This window comes from Suillus paluster (assembly GCF_016628075.1).
Source record: "Suillus paluster strain FC165 chromosome Unknown EDB91scaffold_50, whole genome shotgun sequence".
NCBI lineage: Eukaryota > Fungi > Basidiomycota > Agaricomycetes > Boletales > Suillaceae > Suillus > Suillus paluster.
The window spans coordinates 222,044-242,981 of NW_024537610.1; the positions used below are offsets into that span (position 1 = coordinate 222,044).

Here is a 20,938-nt window from a genome sequence, read left to right on the forward strand (position 1 = left end):
CGTCCACCTCCCGCCTATTCCAAAATCGGCCCCACGCGTACGTAAACGAGTGTAGGTCGTCCTCGTTCCACCAATGGGGTACTTATTTTGACCAGCTGTCAGACTAACAACGTCTACTCCTGATCCGAGGAGTTCTTCCAACAGGACCCCGGCTGCTTTCATACCTAATGCATGTTTGAACGTTAATATCCTTCGAAAGGTAAACTGTTCCCCTTACGGTGCCTCATCGTGTCGAAATGGGAATTAATGAAGTTCTGTATTTTTACAGCAGTTTCCGACACATGATATTGAAACGCATCCGTCAATGCTTCTCCCGAGACTCCGGGACAGTGCATTGAATTGGGATAGGCTATCTCAGCCATGATCGAACTGCAAGGTAAGAATTTACTGTATTGCTACTGTTCCAGTAGACTCGTGACCAGTCGCCTGACATAGAAGAAGTGGTAGGGTATTGCCTTGTCTGACCCTCATTCCCACCACTCAGACGAGGCGGCTGGTGACGAGACTAACATTCCAGCAATTTCTCATCTATAGACAGAATGGTTGGCATAACCAGGAGAAATTGCCTGAATACTCGCGCAGCGTGGTAATCCTATTTCAGTTAACGAAGAAACATCTCTGGCTCAGCAAACCCCATAAAACTGCTGCCACTGTTCTTGTGCAGACGTCGCACTTATCAGACGTTGAAGTTGAACTTCAGGATGTAACTTGAAGGACATCAACGCTTAAAGCGATATTAATAAGTATCCAGCGTTCAACGTTCAGTTTGCGAGTAACCGCCGCATAACCTCGCTTCGACGCTTACTACAGTGCATGAGAAGCTGCGGATCGTCATTCCTGACGACGGGTCGGACTTCATTTGCAATTCTTGAATCAATCACACATTCGCGGTGCAAGAAACCATCACGATGCCGTCACGATCTGCCCCGCGTGTCGTTGCCGGTGTTGAACGGAGTCTCTAGGGACTTCTCGCAGTCACGTCAATTTGCCAAGTGTTCGTTTGGGTTACAAGAACGTCGGTCGGCCGCGGCCTACAATGGAATGTATGACCATGATGACTGAGGTCAAGTCTCTGCCCGGAACCCTATTGTGTGCCACAAGTCTCCCAGACGTGAGACGTGGAGCTTGAAGCTTGGATCATGACATGCGATGAGCGCGGAGGGTATGGTGGCCACTGGCTGGGGTCTAGTTTCGGTATGAGAATGTTCGAATTTGAAAGATAAGGTAAATCTGAGCGGCAGGCCGAGGGAAGACCTAGGCCTATTAGGTGAACATTGAACCAGGAACAAGATTGCCAAGAGGAATGATATAGTTTTCTCAGACGGTGAGAAAGGACACCATGGTCTCTCAGGAGCTCTGATTCCATGGATTCAGGCGTGGGTGAACTTTCCAGAGGAGTATTTATCTTCGTATGCAGAGCCAATATATCTCTACTGTTCAAGTTGATGCCTAATATAGAAGGAATGACTATCTTCCTTCTATTAGGTCTGACTAGTAGGGGAGACTACCGTTGATGTGGTTATCGCATGGATAGCATTGCGGTCCTTATCGACGCCACTTAAAGCTTGACGGAGAAGTTTCATGCACATGATTCGCATGTGGACAAATTTAACATATCACTCACCTGTGGTCGATATGATCTGGCAAACTGGCGGTACTGAGTCTGTACTAGCCCCAGCTAATAATAAGGATGCTATGTGGGATAGCCTCATCAGGTGGCAAGCAGATATGATCACGAAAAGATATCAATACACGGGAATACATATTACATGCGCATGGACATCTACAGTGGAGAGGACATATGATGTGTGGTCTTATTTTGGTGATGTCACCTGACTGTGACGGTAGGCTCTGACACACGTTTCACAACCTTCGCAGTCTTCAGATATCTGCAATCCCAGGTCCGTGTCTGAATATCTTGTGCGCCGCTGACGCTTAATAAATCGAGGAGGTGGATCATGGGGTTCTTCGAGCCGCGAGGATGAAGCCACGCTTGACCTGGGAAGCGCACGTTTAAGCCGCGAAGGCGCAAACTCAAGTGTATCAGGAAGGTCTTCGAGCTTCACCTCTAACTGAATAGAGGCAAGCACTTCAGCGAAGGAAGGTGGCGAGTTCTCGACGGTTGCCCTGCTTTTGCGTTTTCGGCCATCAGAAGATGTCTGGGACATGGAACTAGTGCGAGTTAACGACAGGCCGGCAAGTTCATTTGCGGAGGACGTACTGGTCCATGAAGTCTCCGTATTCTCTCTTCAAAGCATCATACTTTATCTGCAGCTTGCTGGTGGCGTCCCGAGCAGCCTGAGCTTCCAAACGAGCGTCCTTCTCATTTGTGGCATGCTGGCGAGAAGATGCCATGTACGCCTCACATTTCTCCATGAGAGCATCTCGATCTCTGCTCAACGTAGCAACGCGCTTTTTGAGTTCATCGATCTCGGCGACCAACGGCGCAGGAGATGCTATGTCCATATACAACTTGCGCACGCTGGGAGCCATGAAGTCATGGTATTTTTTGGGAACGAATGTTAGATCAGGCATAGCTGCATAATGGTCTGAGCAAAAACTCCTCTAGCAGCGTGTTAGACGTACCAATGTGAAATATGGTTCGACATGATGGACATGAAGATTTCAAAGCATCATTTCCGGAATTTATGTGCCCACGTAGACATTTTTCACAGTGAACGTGTCCTAGATACTTAGCGTGAACAGGTCATGTCATGGAATAGTCAGAGCAAGGCTGACCGCATGGGATGCAGACAGGTTTCTTGATCTCCTCCAAGCATATTCCACACTCAGCCATGTTAGAGAAATCAGAGGTCAGTACGGGCGAAACTTAGATTGAGAGTTGTCGGACAAGCTAAAGTGCCACTGGACAATACAAACGCGTCGCTTCCACACCACGTGACCGCATCTTTCTTGGCACAACACAACAAAGATAAATAAGGACCTCCAATCTCGGCCCAGCTGCTACCAGCGCTAACAGCTCTGGCAGCTCTCGAGAGCATCTTGCAACGGGGTCAACAAATATTGATCTGCTGTTTCGCCTTGAATCAACTAGAATTCTGGTCATTTCTGGCGGACAAGAGCGCCATCACGATCATTTTGATATCCATATTACCAGTGCATGTCTAATTCTCTGCAATCGCTTTTCTCTCCTCCTCAACCACACTCAAGGTCTTCTTCACGTGGCTCAGTGCGTTCTACACGCGCTTCCAGCCCTTCAATACCCCAAAACGAATCAGGTATTGCTCCCTCACCCATCAATTCAAACTTCATTTAAATATCTCGGTTCGTTTTCTTTCCTATTTAGTGGCTGTTCGCAATCAGATGTCGACCTTGAAGCACTCTATTCGACACCAACAGGCACAGCTACACAGCTTGGAAAATATCATATTGCGTGGATCACGCCCGTTACCAACTGGCTTTATGGCTTCCTCTCATTCTCCCCATCCCTCGTCAGACGATGTCTTGGACATAAGTCCTTGTCCTGTCTCATATACCACGAGCTTTTCAACTCCAAAAATGCAACGTCGCTCTAGTTTTGATGTTTTGCAAGGTCTCGCTGGTCGCGAGTCAAATCTTCCACTGCCGAGGAGAGAAAGTGCGACACCCACAATGAAACGCGATGGTATCCGCGAGGGTATCCCCATGGACTTCAGCATCAGTCCCAGTAATGGAATCAACCCTAAGCGTATGTCTAGTCCAACGCGCACACTGAGTCGTATGTCACCCGCGTCTTTGTTGCCTCATTATACTGACATTTTTCCGTTATCAGGGATACCTGTGGCTTCTGTAGGTCAGTCTTTCTTTCCTTCCCCTGCAACCAGGATTTCCCTCATCGTGAAGGTGATGACTTAATGCTATTAGGGAATGCCCGTGCTTTAGCCGACGATGGTCTCTCCCCAGCTCGTAACTCCCCTCCAGCAATTTTACCAATTGACGCTCATACTGCCAATCACTCAGACAATTTGAATGCCTCTACTTCTTCACTCCAAGCTCCGTCATCTCCTAATAGACGTATCTCTCTTACGCCTGGGGGGACGACCAAAGTTTTGGCTGATCTTCAGGCCGGTGTTATGGGTGCTCGCAATGCCTTGGAAAACACCAAGTCTCAACTACGTCTGTCACAGCGCACTGTTGCACAGTTGACACGACAGACCGAGGATTTGAAAGAAGGCCGAGAACGCCTCAGACTGGAAAATGAAGGTCTTAACAATGTTGTAGCTAGAAAGGAGAGGTTATTGCAAGAGGTCTGTCTGCCGTATCTTATTTTACCCTACTGACCTCTTACAGGTTCTTGAGCGGGCCCGTAAAGCTGAAGCTGAGGCAGCAGCCCTGAAATCTCAGCTAAAAACGGACACTGCGACCTCCAAAAAGTCTCTCCGCGAGATGGAATCTGCTCTCGCTGAATCAACCGCGCTTTCTCAGAAGGCTGAACGCGAGTACATTACCTTGCGCGACAGCATCAAAAGCATGACTGAGAGTTGGAAGCATGATACTGATCGGCTTCGTGACGAAATGCGGAAGCGCGAGGATAAGCTGAAAAAGGAAGCTGAATCGGTTGGCAAGAAGTATAAGCTTCTCGCAGATGAGATGAAGGAAGCGCAACGCCTGCAAACTTCTGTGAAGGACCTCAAAAACGAGGACCAGAAAATCAGGACAGAAGTTGAAGAAGAGTTCCGCGAGGAAATTGTCAAACTGAAGGCACAGGTTGAACTTCAGTCTCATCAAAGTGATGAGGCAGTTGAGACGGCAAGGTATGCGGTGTTTCTTTTCTGTTTCATAACTTGCACTTACGAATTTTGTTCAAAAAGAACTTTGGCGGGTGATCTGGCTCGCCTCCGCCGCTTGATGCAGTCTGGTGCCAAGTCCCCTCCACCTTACACTGAAGTCCCACCTCCTTGATGAACTTGCCACCTTCGTCGTATGAACTGCCCAGCGGGCTCTATTCACTAACATAGACATCCACCTCATGTATATCACACACATTCATTCGCACTTTGCATATCTTACACCCTTCTAGCCTTGCTGTCATATATACCCTCCAGGATAACCTCAAATGATTTGTACGTGGCACTGATTTCCCCCTCACATTTAGTTCTCGCCGGTGGCGCCGAGCGGGCATAAGTAATAATTCAGATCATGGTTTCAATTTTATCATTTGTGACGTGTAACTTGGTAGTCAGATTTCCGGCACAAACACCCGGGTCTCGGATATTTATAACCGGAGGCGTGCAGCTCATGATTACTAGTTGCCCGAGGTATCTTATTCTGGATCTTTGTTATTTGCTTCAAATAGGTTTCACGTTGCTCGGCTCTCTTTTACCATCTCGAACTATGTCTCCTTCAATCTCTACACCAATTACCGAGCTCTTTGGGATCAAACATCCCATATTGCTGGCAGGTACGTGTTATGGCACTGGTGTTACCCTCCTGAGATGCCCATGACTTTGTAGGCATGAACGTTGCGGCTGGTCCTGAACTGGCAGCCGCAGTGACGAATGCAGGTGGACTAGGTGTTATTGGTGGGCATGGCTATACCCCGAAGGTGCTCAGGCAGCAGGTGTGTATCGCAGTGAGAGTTGAGTTCACAAACTCATTAGTAAACATGGATTAGATTCGAGCCATCAAGGATGACTTAAAGGATCCAAATGCACCGTTTGGGGTCGACCTACTCATCCCTCAGGTCGGTGGAAATGCAAGGAAAACAAATGTAAGTGTACTGCTACGTGTCGATTCCCCCCGCGCTGAATCCTTCTCTACAGTATGATTACCAGAATGGGAAACTGAACGAGCTTGTTGATATCATCATTGAGGAGAAAGCCTCTCTTTTCGTCTGCGCTGTCGGTGTCCCGCCACAGGATATAGTCGATAAGTTGCATGCCGCTGGCATACCCGTCATGAACGTGAGTTGCATCTTATGTTGCCATGGCGGCACGCTCACCTGAAACCGTCTTACTAGATGGTCGGACATCCCAAGCACGTTCCAAAAGCGCTCGCCATGGGCGTCGATTTAATTTGTGCTCAGGCCGGTGAAGGCGGTGGCCACACAGGAGACATCCCCGCATCAATCCTTATTCCCGCGGTTGTCGACGCATGCCGGGGACACATTTCTCCGCTGACGAAGAAGCCGGTGTACGTCATCGGTGCCGGTGCTGTGTACGATGGGCGCGGACTCGCCGCAAATTTAGCGTGGGGAGCACAAGGGGTGTGGGTAGGCACTAGATTCGTTGCAGCAACGGAAGCAGGTGCACCCAAGGCACACAAAGATGCCCTGGTAACTGCGGGATATGAGGACGCCATCACGACCTTGATTTTCACCGGTCGACCCCTCCGAGTCAGGAGAACGCCCTACGTCGAAGACTGGTGGGTTCCCACGTTGCAGTTTAGTTTTGTTGTTTAATGCGTCTTTCAGGAATAACAACCGCCAGGCCGAGATTAAGGAACTAACATCCAAGGGTATTATTCCTGCTACCTGGGACGTTGAACAACACCCAGAGAAGTCGCTGCAGGCTAGAACATTCTTGATAGGAAGAGTTGCAGCGCTCATCAATGATGTGCTGCCTGCTCAGCAGATTGTGGATGAGATGGTGTCAGATGCAGTGAAGATACTGCAGCACGGCGCGTCGCTAGTTGTGACTAAAGCGAAGCTATAGGTTACTATATATGATATACCTCTACTCTATGCATCTGTAGAGTACTTTTCTTCGTCTTAAAGTTTTGTGTGTAGATCCCAAATCCGCCCGATCGTATTTGTCCCAGATCACCATGACGATCGGTCCACCGTAATCCATGCGCACGTGTGAGTACCACGTGATATCCCGCACACGTCGCGTGCCAACGATCATTCATTCGCAAAGGCATCACTCCTCGCAGGACCTGCGAAGTGCGAACCGATAACCCTATTTCATGCCAATGGCCATACCTAGTATTGAAGGGCTACAGCAAGCCACTACGGAGCTACTGAAAGAAGCTCATGCCGAGGGAAATTTGAGGCATGTTATACATTGGTCACGTATCCTGTAACTTTGTTGTGACTCAAGCCCATTGCAGCAAGCTCACTGTACGCGTTATTCGCGAGAGGCTGGAGCAAAGCCTTCAGCTCTCACCTGGGACTTTGGACGTAAAAGAGTACAAAGCGCCTATCAAGAAAACAGTCGTTGACTATTTGGTAAGGCAATGTTCACAGCCGGCAGTTAGCCTGCTCTCTTAATGCTAGCGCTATCTTTTTGAAGGACAATGTTCCAACGCCACCGAATGGGGCAGACGAGGGAGAGAGTCAGCCAAAACCCTCGAAGAAACGCAAGGTGAAAGCTGATGAAGAGCCTGTCAAAACCCGCAAAAGTACCTCTAAACCCAAGGCGCCTCCCGGGAAGGGCGCGAAGGGAAAGCAGGTGCCCAAGTCTTCTGTGAGTTCATGTGGCATTCCTTTATGTCTAGCCTCACAAACCCCATCCTGTTACCTCTAGGCTATAGTAGAATCTGAAGTGTCCGAAAGTTCTGAAGACGACGTTCCAGCTAGGAAAAAACCTGCGAAAAAAAAGGCTGCATCAAAACTACGGAGCGAGGACGAAAATGATGAGAAACATGAAGCGAAACCCTCCACGTCCAAAGTAAGTGCAGTTCGTCCAAAATGCCTACATCATTGACGGTACACAGCGCTCTCAAAAGGCGTCAAAAACCAAGAATTCGACCAGCAGAATCGCTTTGAAGACGCACAAATCAGCTGTGAGTTGAAATTCTATGGATTACTTTGTGACTAGTCTTCCTCAATTACGTTCAGTCTATCGTCGAATCTTCTGGTGATGAGGCTGGTTCTACGCGCCCATCCGAACCGGTTGTGACGTCTCCAAAGAAAGACATGCAATCACATGAGAAATTGCCTTCAAAGGAGAAGCCTCTATCCAAACCTAAGGTTAATCATTTTTCTTTCGCTTCTGTGTTATGTGTAAATCATTTTGTTATACTAGTCGACCACCAAGCAAAGTGCGACGCGTGAGGTGGATGATGAGGCCGAGCATGGAGCAAGTTCTTCCACCTCAAGACCTCCGGAACCCGTGACTATGAAACCTGCACGTCCCAAATCTAAAGTTCATGCCCGTGACGAACCTGTACGCCCCGTCTTCACGACCGTAGTTTCATAAAATTAACAGGCGACCAGGGGAGTGACTCTGAATTGTCCACAGTCATCGATGAACCCCCGAAGAAAAGAAAGAAGAAACAGGATAAGGTTTGTCGGTTCTCCTACATCCTATGGCGTTACTGACGATGTACAGGATTCGGGAAAGACAGGCCCGAAAGAGCATAAGAAGGGAATGAAGAGCAACGCAGGAGGGTCATCGAAGCATGACGAGGCTGTCTCGAAACTCAAGGTAGGAGTGCCTCTTCTTTTATTTGACCTATGCGAAATGCTGTCTGATCTCCGCTTAGGCTATGGTGGTTGCTTGTGGTGTACGAAAGCAGTGGAAGAAAGAATTTGCAAATTTGGACACACCATCAGCACAGATTAAACGACTGAAGGAAATCCTTAGCGACTTAGGGATGGTCGGTCGTCCTACTCTGGAGAAAGCAAAGGCCATCAAAGCAGAGAGAGAATTGGCACAAGAACTTAGTGCGTACCTTTGGAACGGCTTCCGTTGAAAACCCAGCTTATGGCCATTTTGTGCATTAGGGGATGTACAAGAGTTCGCAGAGGCACAAGAGAAGAGGAAAGGAAAGGGGGTATCGGAGGATGAGCAATCTGGACCAGAAAGCGACGATGAGGACGAGGGCCCACCAGTCAAGAGGAAGGTACGTAATTCGTTTCATATTTTCTTCTCTTTGGGATGACGATATTCCTCAGAAAACTGCGGGCGCGAGCATCTTGGCATTTTTGGGGGACCAGAGTGACGATGAATAGCTTTTGATGGTTGTACTGCTCATCTCCTTGATATCTCCTCATGAATCTTATGTAACCTCCCATTGACTTCATGTTTTGCACCCTGACCGACGCTCGTCGTAGAGCAGTGGGGCTACCAATCTTGCACTATTTGCCTGTCCATTCAATGTCTGATTCTCATCCCTCACTTTGGATCGCTACTCATGCAACAACCAGATATGAACCAATCGCATCTCCAGGAAAGCAACAACGCAATTAACATGTCAAATACCTCTTAAGATAATGCCTGCCTGGCACACACTCTTGCCCGACCTGACGCGTGAAGCTTCTCAACTCAAGGAACGGTGTGGGCGTATCGTAGTAGATTCGCAGTCCGGCTGTAAACTTCAGTGCGAGATGTGGAGGCAAGTAGTGCAGTGGTAGATGTCAAACTCAGCAGGACTGTTGAATGCTGAGGCCGCCTTACGGATTCGCTTCCATCGATCCCCACTAAACCTCCACCGTGAGCTGTAAATAATACAGAGGTGCAAGCCTATCGGTATGCATCTGGCGTCCGTTGGACCAAGCACGGACTGTTAGGGGAAACCCAGGCCAACCTCTAAGGCGGGAGGCGGCGGCTCTATCTATCGAGGAGGACCGACTACGACATGCGGAGGACTACCCTACGACCAGGACTCCAGCCACTGCGCAAGGACCCCCGGCACCTCACCTCACGCAATGCTACACCGTATCCCACTTAGCAAGAAGCAACGGTCAGAAGTCCATCTCTAGCTCAATCTGTCAAACGAGTTGTTTAGACGGTTTGCTTGGCCTATACAGAGATACGTACCGAAGCAGTTGCCTTCTCAACGTTGAGGGCGAGCAAGTTGCTGAACTCTTCCATATTCGCTTTGACCTGGGAAGAGCAAGTAGTACAGCCCGCACTCCTGACCTTCTGTATCGTCTTCTCTGCCTCCGACCTCGCGACATCACCAGAGGGGATATCCCTCAATAACTCGAATGTTTCGTTCATATAAGTGGCCCACCACAAGACCGGAGCGGGTGCCCATAACTTGAATTTGGCTTCGGTGCTCCGGCCGCATTGGCAGTTGGACTTTGAGCCCGGGATCTGGGGAAGGAACAACCAATTACAGCCTCCTGAACTGCCGTAATGGCTCATCACCCAATCCAAGTTGGCCAGCAATGGTTCTACCGCGATGCCGCACTTCTTGTGGTACGTGAGTAAAGCGAGAAGGTCGGACGCGGTGATCAGTTCGATCTCTGCGAACCACGCGGGAATCAAAGGCTGTTGTAGGGTGTATCTGGCAGCGGTGATGGTTTCATGTTTGAGCCGTGCATTCCTCGCTATCGCGAAGCAGCGAAGTGGCTCTACCTCGAGAACCTTGGGATTGGCTAGAGCCTGACATACTTTTCTCTCTATCAGGTCCAGCGAGTACTTCCTCGCAGCCCCGAGGATAGCCTGAATGTCTGTCAGGCTCTCAAGAGAGGGATCTTCTGCCAATGTGGAGGGATAGCAGAATCTGAGGAAAGTGTCTAGTGTTTTGCTATCTTCCTCCACGGGAATGACGGGGAGACCGCCCTCCGTATCGCCGTCCGCCCCAACCGCCGGTTGGGAAGTTCGAACATAATTTCGAAGAATGGGGAGGCGAGGGTGAGGAAAAGCTTGAAGACACGGAAATCGACCCCATCTGAGGACCGCAGGATAATGTCAGCTTTTTGGTGGTCAAATGGTGATGGTGCGCAGGTGGACATAGTCGTTGGTAACTGCATAAAGAAGTTCGTTCCATCAGCAGAAATTTGACATACATTTTGGCATAAATTCCTACTCACCTAAGATTGCGCTTTCGAAAACTTCAATTCAACTCTAGATGCAAGTATTCCGATGGGTATGACTACCAAGTACTATATATTCCAATCGATTCCTCGATAGTCCCTTGCATGCAGTGCAACGGCTAGCCTGAACTGTATGTCCTCGGCCACCGGTGGCACATTGAGGCCTCGAGGATCCAAGGAGGCTTACCAGAATATCGATGTTGAATTGGTTCGAAGCGCAATGCATGTCTTGTCCCTGTCAGGTGATGCGTTCTTTTTGAGTCGTCCATAAATACTGCACATCATGTGGAGAATTGCAGCATAAAGCCGCGGCGCTGCTCTGCAAAGAAGTTGAAGCTTGAAGAATGTTGGATGTTGAAGCTAAGATCGAACGTCAGGATAGGGTGGAAAAAATATGTGGGACCGTCATCAAAGGAAGTCCCTAGTAAAAAATGATGCGCATAGCGCCAGTCCTAGTAGCCTCACCTGCGCAGTATCAAGCGGTGGAGTAGATTACGCATGGATTACGCCGTGGTAGATGCTGAGATGAACCTTTGCCTAGCTTCAAGCAAACCGTCCTTATCGATCTTCTGAACGATACTTGACACATTCTTCTTCCAGGAAAAGTTGAGGTGAAAGATAGAACCTCGCCTTTGAAGCGACATAAAGTTCTCCTGTAAATTCTGTGAGAGTGCTGCAGAAAACAACTCCTGCGTACATAGTACCGAAGGAGTCCTGTGGCCAGTCCCGCATTCCTCTCAATAAGCTTCTCGTGAGCGATTTCCTTTGCGCTTCTATTGACAAGAGTTAAGATAAGATTGGCCCAACCGTCCTCATTCCCACATCATTGAGACGCAAGAGACGTCCAGTATAATGCCCCTCCAGACGATGCGAGACCACACAAAGTGGGTACGAGGTGTTGTGCACCAATCTTGACGGACGACGGGTCATCATATGTTTGAACCACGGCTCGCTCCGACTGTGGGATCTGGAGGGTGGTGTACAAATAACGACTAGCGAGATCAGGAGAATGGGGTGGGGTTGATCACTATAGCATTGCCTCCTAGAGGCAATATTGTTGCAAGCAGGAGCGGTGATGGGACAGTGAGGTTGTGAAACGTCGAGACCGGGAGGGCCAGGACACACAAGGAGCGTGTGGTCAGTGCGCTGGAGTCCGAGTTGTGAGCGAGTTGTGAGTGGATCCGAGGACGGAACGACAAGGGTATAATAGGATGTTGAGAGCGGTGAAATTATGCTTGCTCAAATCAAGACATCTGACAGCACACAGATTTGTGTACGCGGTGAGCTACTCGCCTGACACCAAAAAAATCGCGACAGGCGGATACAAGAAAAACACAGTACAAATCTGGGATGCAGATACAGGGAAACTGCTCTCCACAATCGAACACAGTCGACCAGTTCACAGTCTTTTACAGCACATATGACCTAGCCGTCGGATGGAACAAAAATTATCTCCGGATCAGATTGGCTCAATTAGGATATTCAAGTTCAACACTCCTGCGTCCCGCGTACCACCAGATCGTCATCCTCGAACCGTCATCAAGACGCTGTTTCCGCCATCTCCTTTTCTCGAAATACCAGTGATCATCTCCTTTGAAGTGCTTCACGCGACCGAACAGTGTGTTTGCGGAATCTCGACACCAATCTCCCTGTCGGTCCACCCCTCCGCCACGAAGCTGGCGTCTTTTGCGCAGCTTTGTCTGCTGATGGAAAGCCAACAGTAACGGGTTTCAACGAATACAATGCGTACGTAGACGTCCACGCCATCCTAAAAGAAGTTGGTCTCAATAACCTCTTGTCAATTTCCAATGTGAGCGTAAACATACCATCCAATCTATCACTGACGATGCCCGTTCTTAGCCGTCAAAATATGTATGTATCATGTCATGGCTCTTCAGGAATAGTGCACACTAATTTCACTCACGAAACGTAACTGACAAGTCGTTTTTGGAGGTACGTGAACGTGCTTCTCAACCTTTTTAATGTAAAATTGGTGTTCTATGCCGATGTCCAGGCCAGCTCGAGGACGACTATGAACCACGAGGGTTTTTTTGACGACACGCAAGGCGAGGTCTAGGTGGGTGTCATCGTGTCAATTCACCGGAGGTGAGTCTTGCTCCACGCTCTCAGTCCTCCAAAACGCATCATTCCCATCCTCACCCATCTGCACGTCGTCGCAGCACTGCTCTTACTAACTTGGGGTCACGTCCACGTGCAGCCCTTGTTCGCTTTTCCTCGTTCTTCCAACGCCTTCCTCCCAGCGGCCACGATGCAATACAATTGTGGCAACGCCCTGGGCAAGGTTCTTCCTTCGCCACCGACCCTCTGTCGTGGAAACTGCGACCGCTAAGGATAAAAAGTTATTGGCATTCCGTTCGCTGCACCTCGGTCCTCTAGTGTTCATCTCGTAGACTTTATATGTTGCCCCACCACATAACAAAAAAAGCGAAATCTAAGTCGCTCAAGCGGAAGGACAGCAAGAAGTTCAAACTCACCCTCTAGCGTCATCGTCGCGCCATGAAACTACTGTTGGTGAAAGGCCCGCGACATCTATGACTGCCACTGCCACCACCTCCACCTGCGGAATCAAAAGGCAGTTGTTCGTAATTTCAGGCACCGTCCGCGCATTGTTCACCCCCGTCTTTTATCCTACGCTCATAATTTCCCCCGGTCTCGTTAGTATGTCAACCAATTTCTGCTTGAACACTTCTTACTTTACTGATTCCCGAGTTTTGTGTATTGTTGCCATGAGTGTAAAAATCCTGTTCTTTTGATCTGCGGAGGATTGACCCGCTCGCCTTCAGTGCAATGATCGGCTGAGTTCTGATATGGTGTCCTGGCTGATTCAATGAGACAGTCGGACTCAAACCAGGGCTCGGACGGTTTAGGGACAGAACGCTTCTTGCGTCTGTTTGGTATGACCCGCCGTGTTCTTGAAATGTACAGTCTGGCGTCGAACTATATAAGTACTACTAGTACTATTTGATTCCAATATACAGTAGTTCAATTGTTTTATCACTTTTTCTTTTTCCACTTCCCCCCCTTCGACACGCTACTAGATGCCTTGGGAGGCACTACACGACTCAATGGGGGCGTTAGGGTTGCAGGTATGAAGGAATTGAGCAACTCCATGTCGAGATCAACCTTCAAGTGATATTGTGAGCCTGATGCACTGTTATCAAAGGAAAGAAGACATTGTCACCTTTGCCGTCAACGTATCAACCTTCATACTAAACAACCCAGCGAATTCCGTCATATTCACCAGGATATTTGAACAGCATCGCGAGCAACCAGTAGTTCGAACGCCCCGGACCGCATCATCGATCCCCACAAGGACCGTGTGGCCAGATGGCTTGTCAGACAATGATGTCAGACTCTTCTCCATGTATTCACTCCACCATTTCAGTGGTCGTTGACCACTGAGCAAGAATTGACTGCTGGATTCGCAGCTACAGGAACCGCCAATGATCCATTGGTAGCTTTCGTTCATGATGTAGTGCCCGGTAATCCAGGATAAATTCCTGCCCAAGGATTGCACCGATATGCCACACCTCTGATGATAGGTAAGTAGCGCGAGCAGCTCCTTTGCCGTGATGAGGTCGATTTCCGGAACTCTCGCAGGGATCAGAGGTTGTCGGAGAGTGTATTTTGCAGCAAGCACCGTTTCGGTGTCTAGCTGCATACGCATTGCAAGCGCAAAACATCGCAGAGGGTCTTTCTCCATACGGCTGATAAGCGCCTGGCGGACTTTGTGCTCGAGCGGTTTCAAAGAATATTTCCTGGCTGCCTCGAGGACAGGCATGATATTTTCAAAGTCATTCAGAGGAGGATCCTCTGCAAGAGTAGAAGGATAGCAGAATCTGAGCCAGATGTCAAGGACTCTGTGATTTTCTTCCACGGGCACGATGGGCAGATCGCCTTCAATCTGGTCTGATTGTGACGCTTGCTCGATGATGGAGTCAAAGGATGAAGAGGCAAGGTTCAGAAAGAGAGTGAACACGCGAAAATCAATGCCATCTGATGATCGAAGGATGATATCTGCTTTGGCATGCTGAAATAGCGGAAACGCGCAAGGCACCATGGTATTCTGAAAGAATGAAGAGGCTCCGACTAGGAACGAGTAAGAGAAAACTCAGTCTTAGTTGGAAAGACTCAAGCTACGACAAGCGCATACCTAGAAACGAGTAAGAGAAACCTATGTATCATTAGCACTAAGTATGCAGAGGAGTCGTAGTAAGTAGCTCACCTCAGTCTTAGTTGGAAAGACTGAGGGAAGGGAATAGTATGGACGCTGAATATCAAAGGATCGTTGAAACGGAGAACGAAACGTGAACGTGGATGAAACGTGTATGATAAGGTGAATGTGTATGTAAAATAGATACGGGAGAAGGACGTATCGTTACAGTGATAGGGATGTGTTCTTATACGAGCAATATGGTCAAACAAAATCTTTCTGAACACCAAGTCAAACATACTTTTGACTATGGGGAGGAACCAACGGGTTTTGGAAGAACGACAAAAAGACGATGTGGTTCGACTTTCGTCGAAGTTGGAATGGTTCGGAATATATGTATAGAGTACTGGCTGTACTGCCCACAAACTGCCTGAAAGGCAACTTGACCACGATGTTTACGAGCCGTCATATCAGCACTAGGAATCAATATTTCTGGCTATGGAAGGTGCGAGAGAAGGAACTGTAAGACCCGAAGTTATTGCCCTAAAGGGAGAGAATCGAGATACGCTATTCGGGTTCAACTGGATCGAGTCACTATGGACAATGGTTAGGTACTACTTACTCTTTGGCACAAGCTTATGGACGCGATCTGCCCGCCGATGTTCAGAATTTTTTTACCATAGTACTGTACGTTGCCTTACTGATGAGGATGACGGTCAAAAGTAGTCAAAAGTCCATCTTCAGCGCGATCTATCGAGAATTATCAGAATTAGTCTGTGATATAGAGCGAGATACATACCGGAGCGACAGCCTCTTCGACTTTCCGAGAAAGCAAGTCGCTAAACTCTGCCATGATCCCCTTCACCCGGCCAGGGCAAGCGCCACAGTTCGTGACACTTCTGACCTTTGCGGTTGTCTTCTCTGCTGCTGTCCTTACAGTTTCTCCGGACAGCCGATCCATCAACAACTCGAAACCTCCTCCATATATGTTGCCCACCATGTAACTGGAGCGTTACCCCAGAGCAAAAACCTTTTGTCGGTAGCCAATCCGCAGCCGCAGTACTCAAATAGCCAAATGCAGCCACTCTGAGTACCATAATGATCTGTAATCCATTGCAAGTCCTTCATTAAAGCGTGGACGGCGATAGTGCAATTTTTATGATATGTTAGCAGGGCAAGAAAGTCGGATGCGGTGATAAGATCGATCTCTCCAAACCACGCTGGAATCAAGGGTTGTCGTAAGGAGTGCTTGGCAGCGATGATGGTTTCATCTTTGAGCCTTGCATTCCTGGCAATAGCGAAGCAGCGAAGGGACTCTGTCTCAAGAACCTTGGGATTCGCCAGAGCCTAAGACACTTTTTTCTCGATCAGGTCTAGCGAATACTTCCTCGCAGCTGCGAGAACAGAGAGGACATCTGTCAGGTTGTCGAAGGAAGGATCCTCTGCCAGCATCGATGGATAGCAAAACCTGAGAAATGAATCTAGAGTTTTGCTGTCCTCAGACATGGCGATGACGGCTAAGCCGTCCTTCATCTCTTGATCGGCAGCCCCATCAGGTGCCTGAGGGAGGCCGAACAATGTTTCGAAGAAGGGGGATGCAAGGGACAGGAAGAGCATGAAGACTCAAAACTCGACGCCATCAGCTGATCGCAGGATTATGTCTGCTCTAGCATAATCGAATGGGGCTGAGGCACAAGTTGCCACTGACGATCCGCGATCCAGCTTTGTGGTGTGATTAGCATGGCAGATCATAGTCAGTGACTTGTAAGTACCGGTTGAAAATTGTCGGATGTGCTTGTCATCAGGAAAAGAACCTAAGATGATAACAAAGGTTCTGAGAAAGGTAAGAGAATCGGACTGGCCACACGCCAGGTTCCCCGTGAGGGTGCAGCTCGCTGTATTCAGCATCATTACATATGTAGTAGTGTCTTCTTTGACCTCGCGGCCCTTTCATATTGCTTTCATACATTGGTGCATCCGACTCATCTGGGCATGCAAAGCGAGATGGTATGCGGTGATTAAGGAGATACGCAAGAAGAAGACAAACCTGGTGAGATTGAAACCGGAGAGTCGCTGCTTCGTTGGCAGCGGTCGCATAGTGGTAAGTGACGATCCTACTTGGTGCAACGGGAGTCTTTCGCTGCAGCCTGCACTGCTCTAATCCTTGCTGTGCCCTGACTAAGCGTGATGCATTGATGACCATGGTTCTTTATCATGCAGACATAACGGCAAATCGTAAACCATTCTTCGATCAAAGTAGCAAGCAATGGTAGTTCATACCGTCCGAGTTGGGAACGCAATGACTGTCTCCCTTCTATTGGGTCTGGCTAGGGAACATTGTATGTCCACCCAAACATCCAGCTGCAGTTAGCCTGATTTATATATTAATATAATGCCTTGTTATCCATTTCAAGTCGTTCGCCAAGGCTTGTGCGATGTAACAGCGATACCGTAATTTTGGTGGTATATGAGCAGGGCAAGAAGGTTGGATGAGGTGATATATTCGATCTCTTAGTAAGAATCCCGTTCTATTTGATTTGCAGATGCGTGACTCACTCTCCTTCAGGCTCGGTTGTGGCATGGTGTCTAGCAATGAATACTTAAAGTTAGTCTCCCGTAGTCAGACCTTAAAAGTTGTTCCCTAAACAGAGTTCGAATGCTACACATTATGGACAATGGGGCGGTTAGGTACTACAATTTGGCACAAGCCTATGGATGCGATCTGCCCGATGACGTTTAGAAAGTGTTTTATCATGGTAATGCATATCGCCTCACTGATCAGCGATGAGGACAGTCAAAAGTCCATCTCCAGCTCGATCTGTTGGGAGCGCTTAGGATTTATCCGTGATGTAAAGCAAGGTACATACCGGAGCGACAGCCTCTTCGACTTTCAAAGCAAGCAATTCGCTAAAGTCCGCCATGTTCGTCTTCACCTGGGCAGAGCAACCGCCACAGTTTGCACTTCTGACATTTTGGACAGTCTTGTCCGCTGCTATCCTCACAGTATCGCCAGTCGGTCGATCCATCAACAACTCGAAAACCTCCTGCATATATGTTATCCACCATGCCACTGGAGCATTATTCCAGAGGAAAAGTCTGTTGTCGGTACCCCCGTCCGCAGCGACAGCTGGAAGGCCATAGCCAAAGGCAGCCATTCTGACCGCCATAATGATATTTGATCCATTGCAAGTCCTTCATTAAAGCGTGGACGGCGATAGTGCAATTTTTGTGATATGTTAGCAGGGCAAGAAAGTCGGATGCGGTGATAAGATCAATCTCTCCAAACCACGCTGGAATCAAGGGTTGTCGTAAGGAGTGTTTGGCAGCGATGATGGTTTCATCTTTGAGCCTTGCATTCCTGGCAATAGCGAAAGCAGCGAAGGGACTCTGTCTCAAGAACCTTGGGATTCGCCAGAGCCCAACACACCTTTCTCTCAATCAAGTCTAGCGAATACTTCTTTGCAGCTGCGAGCACAGAGAGGACATCTGTCAGGTTTTCGAGGGAAGGATCCTCTGCCAACGTCGATGGATAGCAAAACCTGAGAAATGAATCTAGAGTTTTGCTGTCCTCAGACACGGCGATGACGGCTAAGCCGTCCTTCATCTCTTGATCGGCAGCCCCATCAGGTGCCTGAGGGAGGCCGAACAATGTTTCGAAGAAGGGGAGATGCAAGGGACAGGAAGAGGCATGAAGACTCGAAACTCGACACCATCAGCTGATCGTAAGATAACGTCTGCTTTAGCGTGATCGAATGGGGCTGGGGCTGAAGACCACAAGGTGCCATTGTCGATTCACGATCTAGTTTTGTAGTGTGATTAGCATGGCAAATCGTACTAGCCAGTGACTTGTACGTACGCTCAAAGAGAGAAGAGAGGCTCGGATGTAGAGACTAGAGACGGAAGAAGAACTACGTAGGTAGTTAGAACGAAACTAAATGCATTGGTAAATACTGATACTCACCTCAGACTTCGAATTGAGGGATTGAGGGGAGTTCGTTCTAGGGGATGGAATAAAAGAATGCTGTTAGGACGGAGAACGAAAAGTGAACGCGTAGAACACGTGTAACAAAGAGTGAGTGTGTATGTAAAGTAAAATACGTACCGTGCATCTTGGTACGTACCGTGACTGGTTTGAAATTGTGGGATGCGCTTGTGCCATCAGGAAAAGGGCCTAGCATGATGCCATAATAGAAGTCGAGCAATGAGAAAGATAAGAGAATCGGACTGGCTATGCGCCAGTAGTCGGGTTCCCCATGAGGGCGCAGATCACTGCATTCAGCATCATTACATATGTAGTGGAGTCTTAGACTTCGTTGACCTCACGCTTCCGTATGTTGTTGTTCATCCGAAATTTGGGTATTAAATCAGAAAGTGAGATGGAATGCGGTGGTTAAGGAGATACGCAGAAAGATAAGTCATGTCGTGAGATTGAAACTGGGGGCTTGGTCGCAGCCTGGTAAGTGGTTATCCTACCCATAATCGAGAAGGGACGACTGATTGCCTGGCTAAGAAGGCTGGCTTTAGTCTCATGAGCACTAGGAGTACTGCATGCAAGCCACACGTAGATAGAGGACGTCTGTTGCATGTTCGCCGGCGCGATGCTAGCCCGGGATCGACATGAGACCGTGCACTTATATATACATAGACTACTTACCATGGCTTCCAGCCAATGCGTGACCGACAGTCACTTCACGCATGCATCACGACGGCATTGCCGATATTTAACTTGAAGCTTGAAGCTTTGAAGAGGTGAGTAATGAGTTAGTCGCGAACCGACGTTTTGGGAACCTGTTTCTGGAGTCCGGGTGTGCCCGGTCGTTGGTTGACGAGACTACCGAAAGGTCCGAAACCGTTGTATAATATGTTGACGGTGTTCACCAAGTGTTCACAAACCTTTTCAACCCTTTCGTTCATTGATTTTAGCTTCGGGATGCTGTCGAACACAGCGATCTCGTTCCGGGTGAAGTCGGCTATGGCAAGGACCCCGTGCTGAGGATTGACACCACATAAAGGGAATGCCCAACGTGGATGCGCGTGGGGGGCTCGTCTGATCATGATGGTGCGTCTGTATAAGCATTGATGGATGTACTAGACATCTTCTACGTGTCAGAAAGAAGAACCTTAACGTCGGTATGTGTAATTTCAATACCCCGTATCTGACGCTAGAGCTCTTTAAGAAGCATGATAACAATAAGACACGTTTTGTTAGGGATTGAGTGGATGTCTGTCTAAGTCGAAACAGGCCGCAATACGCTTCACCACTTCACAGGTACTGCAGATTGGCCCGAAGGAGGTGTAAAATACAACAGCTGGATAGGCCTTCAGTGTTCTTGCGCCCCAGAAATGCAATTTCCGGACAGAGATTTTGTCAATATTGGCCCTCAAATGCGGGGGTACATTGAGTCATTGACTGAAACTTACGGGGGATTCCTCCAGGCTCCTACATGATGCACTTGGCGGTAAGTAAGTAGACAGGTAAATCTGGGTTTGAATTGGTCGAGCGTGTTTGGGAGTTTCACTGGGCTCGGATTGCAATGAACTTATCTAGCAAAGTGGTGCGTATTTTTTTATCGTTTTCAGTCCCGACGGTGTTGACGGGTATGGGTACGGTGTTGATCTTCCGACCCGCGGGTATACCCGTGCTATACCCTAAACGCAACCGACAAGTCGTTTCTGGAGGTACGTGACGTACTATCACTCCTGGGGTTCTGCCACATTTTCAATAAATCTTTTGTAACTCCTCAACCACATCATATTTTCTTCTACGGATTCGCACCATTATAGATTCGTAGCTACTCTATATAAATATGATTTTTTCTGAGTTTAAGGATTTTATGGTGGAGTGTCGGATGAAGGCCGAGAAAATTCAGGGTCATCTGCAAAACATGGTCACGTCGTGTCACACATCGGCACAGTAGCGGCACCGTCAACTTTCACTTAGAGGACATTGAATTTCTTACACATTCTCCTATCTGCTGTCACGCTTTCATACATGTCGTCAATCCTCTGTCTATAGCATCTTAAAACAAGAGAATGACCCCTATCAAAATTGTGTT

The 20,938-nt window shown here is 48.4% G+C and overlaps 8 protein-coding genes across 8 annotated transcripts; 3 read left to right on the forward strand and 5 right to left on the reverse strand.

Annotated features, from left to right (window-relative positions):
* Positions 1–1,713: 1,713 nt before the first annotated feature.
* EDB91DRAFT_1348647 (uncharacterized protein) lies at positions 1,714–2,850 on the reverse strand. The gene is made up of 4 exons (XM_041325979.1): positions 2,740–2,850; positions 2,587–2,685; positions 2,222–2,537; positions 1,714–2,172 (listed from the first exon to the last, which is right to left on the reverse strand). The coding sequence occupies exons 1-4, from the start codon at positions 2,795–2,797 to the stop codon at positions 1,815–1,817; spliced, it is 831 nt and encodes a 276-aa protein (XP_041174606.1). The 5' UTR covers positions 2,798–2,850; the 3' UTR covers positions 1,714–1,814.
* A 474-nt stretch (positions 2,851–3,324) lies between these two features.
* Positions 3,325–4,902, forward strand: EDB91DRAFT_1251131 (uncharacterized protein; the record flags this gene model as incomplete). The annotated part of the gene is made up of 5 exons (XM_041323333.1): positions 3,325–3,718; positions 3,773–3,793; positions 3,865–4,247; positions 4,291–4,754; positions 4,812–4,902. The coding sequence occupies 5 exons, from the start codon at positions 3,325–3,327 to the stop codon at positions 4,900–4,902; spliced, it is 1,353 nt and encodes a 450-aa protein (XP_041174607.1).
* Positions 4,903–5,296: 394 nt separating this feature from the next.
* On the forward strand, positions 5,297–6,833 carry EDB91DRAFT_1147449 (2-nitropropane dioxygenase). The gene is made up of 5 exons (XM_041319294.1): positions 5,297–5,560; positions 5,615–5,710; positions 5,763–5,903; positions 5,960–6,363; positions 6,413–6,833. The coding sequence occupies exons 1-5, from the start codon at positions 5,456–5,458 to the stop codon at positions 6,651–6,653; spliced, it is 987 nt and encodes a 328-aa protein (XP_041174608.1). The 5' UTR covers positions 5,297–5,455; the 3' UTR covers positions 6,654–6,833.
* EDB91DRAFT_620819 (uncharacterized protein) lies at positions 6,811–9,315 on the forward strand. The gene is made up of 13 exons (XM_041327917.1): positions 6,811–6,992; positions 7,051–7,168; positions 7,233–7,406; positions 7,467–7,610; positions 7,657–7,725; positions 7,781–7,912; positions 7,968–8,108; positions 8,159–8,227; positions 8,274–8,369; positions 8,428–8,608; positions 8,669–8,787; positions 8,840–9,043; positions 9,092–9,315. Exons 1-12 carry the CDS (start codon positions 6,907–6,909, stop codon positions 8,894–8,896), a joined length of 1,386 nt encoding a protein of 461 aa, XP_041174609.1. The 5' UTR covers positions 6,811–6,906; the 3' UTR covers positions 8,897–9,043; positions 9,092–9,315.
* A 313-nt stretch (positions 9,316–9,628) lies between these two features.
* Positions 9,629–10,627, reverse strand: EDB91DRAFT_1251134 (uncharacterized protein; the record flags this gene model as incomplete). Its single annotated transcript, XM_041323334.1, has 3 exons — positions 9,629–9,652; positions 9,705–10,395; positions 10,479–10,627. The coding sequence occupies 3 exons, from the start codon at positions 10,625–10,627 to the stop codon at positions 9,629–9,631; spliced, it is 864 nt and encodes a 287-aa protein (XP_041174610.1).
* A 2,967-nt stretch (positions 10,628–13,594) lies between these two features.
* EDB91DRAFT_1348652 (uncharacterized protein) lies at positions 13,595–14,803 on the reverse strand. The gene is made up of 2 exons (XM_041325980.1): positions 13,911–14,803; positions 13,595–13,852 (listed from the first exon to the last, which is right to left on the reverse strand). Exons 1-2 carry the CDS (start codon positions 14,787–14,789, stop codon positions 13,724–13,726), a joined length of 1,008 nt encoding a protein of 335 aa, XP_041174611.1. The 5' UTR covers positions 14,790–14,803; the 3' UTR covers positions 13,595–13,723.
* An 803-nt stretch (positions 14,804–15,606) lies between these two features.
* Positions 15,607–16,420, reverse strand: EDB91DRAFT_1147477 (uncharacterized protein). Its single transcript, XM_041319295.1, is given in 4 exon segments — positions 15,607–15,632; positions 15,652–15,849; positions 15,888–16,229; positions 16,287–16,420. 3 exon segments carry the CDS (start codon positions 16,413–16,415, stop codon positions 15,652–15,654), a joined length of 669 nt encoding a protein of 222 aa, XP_041174612.1. The 5' UTR covers positions 16,416–16,420; the 3' UTR covers positions 15,607–15,632.
* Positions 16,421–17,676: 1,256 nt separating this feature from the next.
* Positions 17,677–19,060, reverse strand: EDB91DRAFT_1084226 (uncharacterized protein; the record flags this gene model as incomplete). The annotated part of the gene is made up of 7 exons (XM_041315741.1): positions 17,677–17,700; positions 17,750–18,009; positions 18,044–18,269; positions 18,310–18,513; positions 18,739–18,790; positions 18,844–18,880; positions 18,985–19,060. 7 exons carry the CDS (start codon positions 19,058–19,060, stop codon positions 17,677–17,679), a joined length of 879 nt encoding a protein of 292 aa, XP_041174613.1.
* Between the last annotated feature and the right edge of the window lie 1,878 nt (positions 19,061–20,938).

Bases quoted from the DNA above. Each gene is read 5' to 3' on its own strand.
- EDB91DRAFT_620819 (XM_041327917.1), top strand. From the start codon at position 6,907: ATGCCAATGGCCATACCTAGTATTGAAGGGCTACAGCAAGCCACTACG. The intron at 8,609-8,668 runs GTGCGTACCTTT...TTTGTGCATTAG, and splicing joins AGAATTGGCACAAGAACTTA to GGGATGTACAAGAGTTCGCA. The intron at 8,788-8,839 runs GTACGTAATTCG...GATATTCCTCAG, and splicing joins GCCCACCAGTCAAGAGGAAG to AAAACTGCGGGCGCGAGCAT.
- EDB91DRAFT_1147449 (XM_041319294.1), top strand. From the start codon at position 5,456: ATGAACGTTGCGGCTGGTCCTGAACTGGCAGCCGCAGTGACGAATGCA. The intron at 5,561-5,614 runs GTGTGTATCGCA...AACATGGATTAG, and splicing joins CGAAGGTGCTCAGGCAGCAG to ATTCGAGCCATCAAGGATGA. The intron at 5,711-5,762 runs GTAAGTGTACTG...CCTTCTCTACAG, and splicing joins GAAATGCAAGGAAAACAAAT to TATGATTACCAGAATGGGAA.
- EDB91DRAFT_1147477 (XM_041319295.1), bottom strand. From the start codon at position 16,415: ATGAAGGACGGCTTAGCCGTCATCGCCATGTCTGAGGACAGCAAAACT. The intron at 16,230-16,286 runs GTTCTCGCAGCT...AAAGTGTCTTAG, and splicing joins ACCTGACAGATGTCCTCTCT to GCTCTGGCGAATCCCAAGGT. The intron at 15,850-15,887 runs GTTACATGGTGG...GGAGGTTTCGAG, and splicing joins TGCTCTGGGGTAACGCTCCA to TTGTTGATGGATCGGCTGTC.
- EDB91DRAFT_1348647 (XM_041325979.1), bottom strand. From the start codon at position 2,797: ATGGCTGAGTGTGGAATATGCTTGGAGGAGATCAAGAAACCTGTCTGC. The intron at 2,686-2,739 runs GTCAGCCTTGCT...CTAAGTATCTAG, and splicing joins ACCTGTCTGCATCCCATGCG to GACACGTTCACTGTGAAAAA. The intron at 2,173-2,221 runs GTACGTCCTCCG...AACTCGCACTAG, and splicing joins TACGGAGACTTCATGGACCA to TTCCATGTCCCAGACATCTT.
- EDB91DRAFT_1348652 (XM_041325980.1), bottom strand. From the start codon at position 14,789: ATGGTGCCTTGCGCGTTTCCGCTATTTCAGCATGCCAAAGCAGATATC. The intron at 13,853-13,910 runs GTGACAATGTCT...TATCACTTGAAG, and splicing joins TTGATACGTTGACGGCAAAG to GTTGATCTCGACATGGAGTT.